Source organism: Symsagittifera roscoffensis, chromosome 2 (genome assembly GCF_963678635.1).
Source record: "Symsagittifera roscoffensis chromosome 2, txSymRosc1.1, whole genome shotgun sequence".
NCBI classification, from domain to species: domain Eukaryota; kingdom Metazoa; phylum Xenacoelomorpha; order Acoela; family Convolutidae; genus Symsagittifera; species Symsagittifera roscoffensis.
The window spans coordinates 26,420,688-26,431,462 of NC_087063.1; the positions used below are offsets into that span (position 1 = coordinate 26,420,688).

The following is a 10,775-nucleotide window of genomic DNA, read 5'->3' on the forward strand; positions in this document are numbered from 1 at the left end:
CCTTCAGGCTAAGTGCGCCGGCAACGCTAGGAAATTTGACTATCAACTGAACTTAAATTTACAATTTCTAATTTTGACTATTCTGTGAACAAAGTTAATTACGGAAAAAGTCTGAGACCCGATTGCAATAACCTTGAATTAACGAAATGTTTACAAGCATTTGCCAAGTATCAGACAAATAAATGAACACAGGCAAAAAAATATTGATATCTTTCTGAGTTATTTTTAATTTCAAAAGATTATGGTTTTTCCAATTGCAGAAACTTTCTTTGATTTTCTCTTTTGTAGTTAAAATAATCCCTTTTTAAGAAAACTTGCTCAATAGTTAATTTTTATTTCGCTGGGAAATCTGAAAGTAAAATTCACTTTTGAAAAGAAATCAATCAAGTTTTCTCGCGCAAGAGAAGGCAACTTTTCATCTTTAAGAACACTGAATTTGAAAGGAATGTAACGCAAAAGGCAAACAAGGAGAAGACATGTTCGAGCTTCAACAACTTTTTTTAGGATTTCTTCCATAAATAAAAAAACCTTCAAGGATAAACAGTTAACATAGCCAACTGACAGTTGGAAAAGAGTAATGAAGGCAGAGAAACTGAAAAAAAAACTTTTGAATTTCGAAGAAAAAACTAGATGTCCATATGGCTCTATGAATTTGTAGAACAACTGATGATGGACACTTTTCTGTTAAAATTGGTCTGTTGGTCTCCTTGCCGACTTTTTCCTGAAAAGAAAATCAGCAAAACCTATATAAGAGTACTCATTACGTTCATTACTCTTGAACATACGACTAACTCGGCCAAACATTCAGTCTCATACAGCAAAACAAACGAGAAACCACACAAACAAAATAATTGCCTTCAATATGTTCAATGAAAGTTAATAAAATACAATCAACTAGGCTGCAACCACAGCTTCAAAATCAGCTTCAATCAGACAGAAAATTCAGCTTAAACTGATCGCAAGACTGAAGGAAAAAAACCATTAAAGAATTGAAAAAGTCATAAAAAACGCCATACTTCGAAAAGCAAAAAGATTTGAACCGTCATACTTGGCCAATAATTTTGCAACCCCTGGGTTTACCCTGGCAGCACCCTACTACAGATTTGACAAAATTTTCGTTAGTTTACGATGCGAATTCAGGAAATAAAGTTTGAGTTAAAGCTCTCGCGCTTCAATGGATTTTGAAACGCTGACATAAAGTGGTGATCTTTTAACAGACCAACATATGGACTTCATAAAAATGTGCAAAATGAAATTTCTTAAGCATTTTAATATACGATATAGCTCAACCGTGCAAAAACTCTTTCGTTAAACATGCAAAAAATAATACGTTGAATAAGCTTAAGCATGCAAATGTAGGGACTTCTTTAACATGTCAACATAGGTACTTCTTAAACATGTGTCACATGAAACGCCAATTAAACAATAGATAGATAGATAGATAGATAGATAGATAGATAGATAGATAGATATAATGATAGACAGATAATCTGCTTTAATATTCTTAGCATTGGCTGTACTTAATAGCCAGTTAATAATCAAAATGAACACATTATGTCGCCAGTTAATAATCAAAATGAACACATTATGTCGCAAGAATAATTGCGTCGCAACAAAAGTTGTGACTTGAGTTGGATAAAAAAAGAGAGTTCAAACAATAACACAAGCTTCGCAAACATTCGAGTTCCATTTGAAAAGGTGTTACCATTTTGATCATAAAATGTTGGTATCAAGCGCGAAATTTTTTATACACAAAAGAGAAGCGGAGCTTCTCAACATTTGAGATACATCAAAAACAAGGCATTAAAATATTAGGAAAAGAAAAAAAGACGAACTCGAAAACTTTATCGAATATTCTAATTGAAAAAACAATTGGACAAAAAACTTAAGAAAATTCAAAGAATCTTTTAAAAAAGTATTTAGAATCAATTAAGGAGCGGCAAAAAACGCGAAAACATTGGGTCGACCCCCCGTTGAGCCAAAAAAACCTGTTATCATACAAAAAATTGGTGCGACAAATTTTAAAACATTTTATTAGCCATCCCTAAAGAATAACACAAGTAGAAACATATTATGTGCCCTCAAAACGACGCAAATTAAACTGAGTGAGGCACAATAACATAAGACGAAAAAAAATACAATTATTCAAAATCAGACTTGGCAAATTTACAAATTACAGAACTTCCAATTATAGTAGAAAAATTTTAAATCGAAATAAAAACCCATTAGAAAGCGTGCCGATAAAACCGTATCAGATAATTGGAATGCCAAATGAAAAAACCGGAAAATGAACCGAAAGAAACGAACGCGAAAACAACAAAACCAAAATTACACACAGAGGCGAAGAGAAGTTGGTAAATAAAACTCAGAGGCGAAGCGGAGTAGGTAAAAAACTATAAATTTCCAAGTAAGTCATCATCAAATTAAATAAGTAAGTTTTGAAACGCAAACAAGCCAAGACAATTTAAAGATATTTTTAAAAATTATTAAGTCCCCTCACCCTCAAAACACACACACGCACTCAACATTTTTCGCTCGTCAAACGATATAATTAAGGCCGAAACCGATATAATTAAATTTTCCACTAAACCGATATAATTAAGGCCGAAACCGATATAATTAAATTTTCCACTAAACCGATATAATTAAGGCCGAAACCTATTAAGCCGAAACAAGGGGAAAAATAAAAAAAAAAGATTTAAAACTTAGAAAACATTATTAAGTTCCAGTCAAAACACACACTCACTCACACAAAAACATCTCACCTCAAACGACGCAATATGAGGCCACTAAGCCGATATAGTATAGGCCGAAACCAATCAAGCCGAGAAAAAAAAAGAAAGAAAAAAAATATAAAGACTTAAAACTTACAAAAAATTATCAAGTCCCCCTCACCCTCAGAACACGTACGCAAACAATAATCAGTCCAGTGAAATCATACAGAACACACTTTTTGGAGCTTGGTTTCAAAAAAGAAATGAACTCGTAGCTAGACACTTTCGGCCAACAACTTTATGAAGGTAATTAAGTGCACTCTGTCCATAATACGGCCCATAGTGCACAGATGCTTAATTTTTCGGCCGATGTCGTCTATCCATTATTTTTGAAATTTTTCAAAGACAACAACACAATATTTAATTTGAATTCAAACAATTTTCTTTAAAACATCAATCACAAAAAACACACCAAGTAATCAAAAATTCTCAAGCATCCTTTAATATTTTAAAAGATATAAGCACTTCTCACTGAACAATCTAAAACAAATAAATTCAATTCAAAACCGTTTATTTTAATTTCAAAAGTATCCTTAATTATTCTGAAATTTTACTCTCTTCTACTTCTTTGCTTTGTGGAAAATACACTTTGAATGAAAACCGGTCTTGGGCTGAAAAACTTCCTGGATTAATAGCCATCACTCCGTTACTTTGAACTTTGTAACTGTCAAACTTATCCGCCAGTACCAATAAATCTGGAACAGGGTAGAGTCTCATTGTATAATCGAAACCCCAGTAGACAGGACTAACGTGTAGAGGTAAAGGCGAGAGGTGGGCTTGGGCGAGAAGACATTTGACAAGATGCGCAGGCATTTCCTTCACGGGAACTTGTGGAATATGAACAGCAGTCCGGAACATTCTGTGCAACAAGTCTTCGCGCATGATCACTATCTCTTGGGTACAATAGACAATTCTTGTAGGGTTTGTCGAAAAAATCACATTTGGAATATTGACGAAATGTTTTCTCAGAATTCCTGGAAACGCTGACTTCGGGTAAATTACAGACGAACAAAGATCGGAGGGCCCCGGAACCAAAACCAACCTTGAAGATTTAAGAAGTGGCTTGAAATCCTGCAAAAGTTGCGCAAACCTCTTAAAGGCTTCCGTTAATTTTTGAAATGACTGCTTGCCGTAGGAAGTTGATAAGAAATTGCCACAAAACACAAAAGCTACAGGAGGGCTATCTTGAAAGCCCAGAAACATTTTGTTCAACATTTCTATAGTTTCCATTTTGTCAAGCCAAACATCCGAGCAGAAAACTAACATTGCGTTAGGATTTTGAGCTTCGAGATGTTTCAGCTTTTCCGATGATTTTGCACAAGTTTTTTGTGAGCCTCCAAAAAAATTGATATTTCCAAATTGAAGTCGTGAGTTTTCTGCAGTTTCGATAGGCGGATGGCCAATCGCTTTGACTCTTAAAACACCCTCGACAAATGTACCTTCAATCAATACTATACATGACTCAGTGAAAATTCCAGATTGGTACCTGCAAGTGGAAAGATCAATTGGAACAACTCCGCTTGGATCTTCCAGAAAATACTTGCTATCTTTTAGCTGCACTACCATTCCCAGTGCTATAACATCTGGCAAAGTAGTTTTCAAGGTCAAAAGAAACTCTACATCATGCAACTTCATTTTCGCTTCCCCACTTCCATACGCTCCTACCGATGTGAACAATTTATGACGCAATAAACGTTGCCTGATTACGTCATAGCGGTAACAAAAGAGCTGAGACTTTTGCTCAGGTACGTCGAATAAAGTTGAAGGCGGTAGTTTCAATTCTTCCGCAGTTACAAATTTTTTTCGTTCAGGCGAGAAGAAAAATCGTGGGAAGTCAAAAGCTTGAATGATTTGCACCATCATTTGTTCGTCACCTTCATCATCACCCGTGGTGCATTCATTGACGGCTGCTTCAATTTGAGCCTTAGTCACAATCGGGGATTCAATAGTGCCTGGTAAAAAGATATTATTTGAAAAATAGATTCATTCTACTGTCTTTTTACATCTTATTTTCAAAACACCCATAATTTTTTTAAAATTAGTATCATGAGTATGGTTCTCAGTGGGAAAACAAGTCGGATCAATGTTGAATTTAAACTGTTTTCGGCAATACTGCCATCATCTCAGTGATTAAAAAAATATAATAAAATTAAATTAATTTTGGCTCAAAATACACCAAAAAACTAATTTTTGTAAAATCAAACAGAGGAGATTCAATTGTTTCAATTGGCGAAATAGGATGGATATCTATAAATGCTTAGTTTGACTTGCTTAATCTAAATGACCCGTCAAAAAGATAACTCGTATTATAACAAAAGCATCGAAAATAGTACTACGAAGGAACATGACAATCACAGGCCTTTTAGGATGCAATCTAGGATGCGTTTGAGCCACTCTGTCTTCTGTGAGTCATCTGTGAGTGGCGTGAGCAAGTTGGCCAAGTACTTGCTCCCATCTGCATGCAACAGCAGTCCGTGCAGACTGAACTTCCTATTGATGTGCTGCTTCACCACAGCTGCTGCACTCATATTCACTCTTAAAATGTAGCAGATTGTTAAAGTTTCACTCCTTGTCTGATAGGAAATCATTAAATTTTTGCTGGCCAGTTTTTAATTTGGATTTAACAGCCGAATTTATTGAAACTTTTGACTGTTTTTTTTTGTCTACCAGGCCACAAGGGTAATCATTGATTATCTTTACCTTGTTTACCCCTTCCACGATTCGCATGTGAAAGATAGCGATTCTATCGCATACTTCGGAAAATCTCCGCAACAATTTCCGTACCGTTGAAAATGGGGAGAAACTTTTGTCTTCGGATATGTTTTAAGTTTTTTGTTTTCCGCGCAAAATCAAGTACCTCAACTAATCATCGGAATGAGACGAGTCATATATCAGAATACAACTCTTTCGGTCATGATCCAAACGGCATCAAATTACAGAATCAATATTTTCGCAAATAATTTTTTTGAAAAAATTACTACCTGAAACGAACTTCGCCTAATAACTACTTCTGGTAGTTATATTTAAAGGTTCAAGCAATTGAGCATGTCAGAAGTGAAATTTACTATTCCTACAAAATTGACCATTCTGTGAACCAATTAAACAAAAATAACGACTAGGCAAAATCATGAGAACCGACTAATTATTCAGTAAACTATAGGGGACTTTCACAATATGTTATTGCATTATTGGAACTTGTCCCTATACATCCTCATGGATTCCCCATGGATTCGAGATTTTTTGATGTGAACCCCGCAATTTTAGAACGACAGACTCTGTGCGTGAGTTTAGTTTACTGATTACAATATCGAGGAAGTAGAGCAATATATTAAGCCCAAAAATTAAAACACAAATAGAGAAATCCGCAAAAAATCTAATTGAGCGTGAACAATTTTTAAGACTTTTTCCTGAAAAAGCACAAAAACAACAAGATCTGTAAAAGACTACTCATTACGTTCAATTCTCTGGAATAAATAATGCCATAATGAAGCCTGCAGTTTTTTTAAAAGAGCATAAATGGCTCTCTGGAGAGGAAACGCCTAATACAAAATTTTTCCTGAAGTCCACTCAAAACTATTAGGATTCTACCTTAGGCTGAAATTAAAATTAACCAATAAAAACTTCTATTACATTTTAATAACAATTCGGTATGTTTTGACTACATCGGAGTTTGGAAATTTTTTTTAAAAAATCATCTGCCTTGTTGAGTATTTAATATTATGGAAGGTAATCATATGATCACCATCTTTTCGTTAGCTGTGCTCTCTGTAGCGTTTTTATAAATGTTATTCAAACTACTCTGATGTAGCCAATTTGGTCTTTTAGGAAATCTAGTAAATTTAAAAACAATTTCAATGACTTCCCTATTTCTTTATTCAGAAACGAAGCATCTGATCTTAATTTTGTATAATGACTAGCGACTGTCTGTTTTACTAACACCATTTAAATAGTATTTTTAGCTAAATATATTTTTAGATTGAAAAGGTTTCCTGATCAAGGATCTTATATGACAGGAATTCTGCCACGGAATTCCTAATTTGACACTAATTCGTCACTCCTATTTTCATCAGCCAGACCAAACACTGTCAATATAAACCATTTCAGAAAATAAAATAAAGCGTGATACACTATGACAGCGCTATTTTTATCAGCTAGACAGCAAACTGTCAATTTAAACTGTTATCTCAGCTAAAATAAGGCGTAATTCGGTATGAAATGGGGAAATTTGGTTTGCTCGAGCATCCTAATCCGATTAGCTCAACTGTCTAAAATCGGACTAAATTGAAGTCTATCACATATTGCTCTCAAAGCAATTCAGCGTCACTTCAGCTAGACGCAGCACATGTGATATGTCTGATAATCATGGGTTCTTAATCTGTTCAAATCTCATTCATGGTCAATGAAATTAAGTGTAGAGGCCAGACAAGACGAAACATGTATTTATTGGTTTGTTCTATTAACTACCAAAATACACACAGACAGAGCAAACAGTCCCTGTTCTCTAATTGAACAGTCGAATTCAGAGAGTTCACTGAACTTGGAAATAAAAGGTCAAATTCAGTCTATCCATCCATGTAGAAGCATCACGGCTTTTCAGCTTTCATTTCAGATCGAAGATCAACAATTGAGACTATAATTATTAAGTGCGTAGGCCATTATAGGCGAGTCAACTAGATTTTTAAATAGAGACTGTATCCTCTTTAGGTTCCAGATGAAATATCCCAATGTCCTGGACACAAAATTGTGTTTGTGGCGAGCACTGAAAATGAAGAGGAACTTTCATGATGGGTTTTGGTTTTTAAATTTTTTTTCCACGCAAAACTAGTCATTTCAAATAATCATCAGAAAGGGCCGAGTGATAGAGTGATATATGATATTGTAGGATCGGTGATCCTAACACTTTTTGCCGAACTCAGACTTTGGCTGAGAAATTAAGCTTGGGAAATGTATGCGGTGTAGTGAAGGCTAATGAGCTCGGCATCGACAAATCAATACGATAAGTAGTAAAGTAAACAAATAGTCATACCCAAAATAAGCTTAAACCTTCGAAGATATAGTCCCTCCTATGGCGGAAAATGCAGGTGAAGTAAGATCGGCGGACCCCCCCCCCCCCCCCCCAAATGGGAACTACAGTGGCTAGGTTTATGAAACTCATAGGACGGATATGCAAATAGACCCCACCCCGACTTCCGGGAGTCGTTTCTCGGACCCCACTGAACGCAGGAAGCTAAAACTTTGGGATAGCATAGGTAGCAACGAAGTAGATCTTGTGTTATAATTTGAACCAAATCCAGCGGCTGAACCGGAAGTTATTAGCACTTTGGAAAACCACCCCTTAAACCGGAAGTAGGCAATTTACGCAAAATAATGAGCGAGGTCATATTGATTTTATGACGGCATCAGATACTACAACGCATCCCCGAAAAAAGACCCCTTGTGATTGAAACCCCTCCGCCAACTCCTTCCGGTGTTAATAGCCTTTTCCCCGGGAAAAGTGATAATGAACCTTAGAAATGGGATAACTTGGGAAGTATTAACGGGATATGGATGAAACTTGTTAGGTAGGACCCCTATGGGATTGTAAACCTGAATGTGGAAGATTGACCCCGGGTGACCTTGAATTGACCTTTAGGCGTTTAGGACCAAATTTGTATAAAAAACCTCGGGATGAACACCGGAAAGAGGCGTATTCATTCGACCCCAACCCTTGGGAATGAGAATCGGTCACCTTACTAATATTTGGGAGGGAACTTACCTATTGCGGAACAATTGAGAAGTCGAAAAAGATATAGCTTAGACATTGTATAACTGAATTAGTGGAATCAATTGAAGTGAACTTGGCAAACATCGGGTTCGATCTAGCTTGGCGAATGCGCTATTAATAGAATAACAATCAAAGTAGTCCCAGAGGGAATTGACAGTAACTGCGGTATAGCATGGGAAGTATGACTCCTACATAACATGAATGAATGAGATATTTACTTAGCTCCCCGGAGGTTGCTTTTTGGCACAATTCGACCCCTAGTAAGCGAATTACGTTTCCCTGATAGCTAGAAGGTCGGGGTTGGAATAGAGTATAAATCGGAATTTTAGATGCTAAGGATGAGTTAGCGACCTATAAAAAGAGTCTTCCCCTACCCCTGGGAGGTTGGAATGTTAATGGGATAATTATATAAAAACCTTGGGAAGATTGGTTAATTAAACATAATTCGGTTTGGAGGTGAAATTGTACTTGATACTTGCACAGCTTAGTTAGAGATACCTATAATGAACTTGGAACTTAAGATTAGTGGCGTCAGAGGAAGAATTCAGTTAAGACCTTACGAAAAGGGTAACTAAGTAAATGTCAGGACTTGTAGGGACGGTATAACTCTAACTTTAACTAAAACTCAAATAGACAAACATCATAGAGAATAACAAGTAGCCTACCCTTAGGCAGAACAGGAATAATTACTATTGAGAGTAGTTGGTTCTCGGTTAGAGTGAGAACGATTGAGCATGCCGAGAAGAGTAGTTGGTCCGTGAAGGACGCTATTGCTTGAAGCGAGGCTAGTTGTGTCTCATAGTTAGTTAGTTAGTCTGGCTGATTAGGACCCGAGTTTAGTACCGGGTGGAAGTATTTGTGTGTGCGAGTTGCGCTCGAGAGTTGGTTATCGTTGGCGATTCTGGCATTGGGTCAAGCGAGGACCGACGGGCTAGTTAGCGAAGCGATTGAACGAAACGAGACGCGGGCTTTTTATAGAAGTAGTTAGTAGTAGTTAGCTCATTAAGGGCACTGTAAATTACTTTTTGTTTCCTCTGTGATTTAAGAAGAATTTACCTATTGAGCCCATGATTTGCTGAACTAGCTAGAAAGGACAGAGTAAAGCCGAAGAGAGCACTAACAAAAGGGGGTGTTGCGTAATCCATTGATCGGCCGATTTAGTCTGACCATCAGCATAGTAGAACACCTAGTATTAGTGACCCCCGCTTATACAAAGTGGAAAAATACTACAGATAGTAAAAACACTTTGGGTTGGGATTCTACCATTAAAAAGAAAAACTGGTTTTAAGTTTTTACTTTTAAGCCTAATAGCCTAATTTTTGAGGGATTAAAGTGAGCGAGTAGATATTATTACAAGGATAGCCGGTTACTGTGCAAGTAGCACGGAATATTCCGACCATAGTCTTCATAAAACTACAAAAAAGTCATAGTAAAATAAGCAAACATGACAACCGTTTTTGAGGGAAATGACTAGAAAAACAAAAGTAAAAAAAATCAGGTTTTTTCAAAATTTTTTAGCCGAAATTTTTTAATTCCCAAAATGGCATTAAAAATCTCCAAAAACAAATTTTACTCGAGTAAAATCAAAATGAATTGAAATAAGCTATTGTAAACGGCCCATATTAACCATAAATAAGAAATTTTGAAATTATACCTTTTGGAAATTTTTAAATGTCAATGAAATCATGACTGAAAGGGCTTTAATATGATATATCACTCAACTCTCTGATGATTTTTTGTGGTACCTAATTTTGCGAGGTAAACAAAAAGAAAAAAACTAAATCACACCGAATACAAAGTTCCTTCTCATTTTCAGTAGTCGGAACAATAAGAGCTTTTATTTCAGCCGTGAAAAACTTAGTTTTACTCCAGGAAATCGAAATTGATGATAAATTGTATTTTTTCCACAGTATTTGTTTTGATATTCATTTTTGTGGTTGATAATAATTATTTTACCAACTGTAGTTGACAATGATTTATTTACTAACGTTCCTAGCTTTCCTCGCATCACAATACGCACAAAAAACGGCACAATCAATGAAATTATTGTTTTTAAATAGTTTTTATGATTGTGGTCGGAACTTTCTGTGCTACCTACTTACACAGCAACTGGCTTCTCATGTTTTTTTTCTGAGAAATACAATTTTAAAGTCTACATAATTGAAACGAAACTATTATTAATTAAACATTATTTCATTTATTCGCTGAAATTGTATTTTCCTTCGTCAATCCATTTC

The 10,775-nt window shown here is 35.8% G+C and overlaps 1 protein-coding gene across 1 annotated transcript; it reads right to left on the reverse strand.

Annotated features, from left to right (window-relative positions):
• Window positions 1-3,180: 3,180 nt before the first annotated feature.
• LOC134839773 (DNA polymerase epsilon subunit 2-like) lies at window positions 3,181-5,305 on the reverse strand. The gene is made up of 2 exons (XM_063855393.1): window positions 5,134-5,305; window positions 3,181-4,726 (listed from the first exon to the last, which is right to left on the reverse strand). Exons 1-2 carry the CDS (start codon window positions 5,300-5,302, stop codon window positions 3,312-3,314), a joined length of 1,584 nt encoding a protein of 527 aa, XP_063711463.1. The 5' UTR covers window positions 5,303-5,305; the 3' UTR covers window positions 3,181-3,311.
• Between the last annotated feature and the right edge of the window lie 5,470 nt (window positions 5,306-10,775).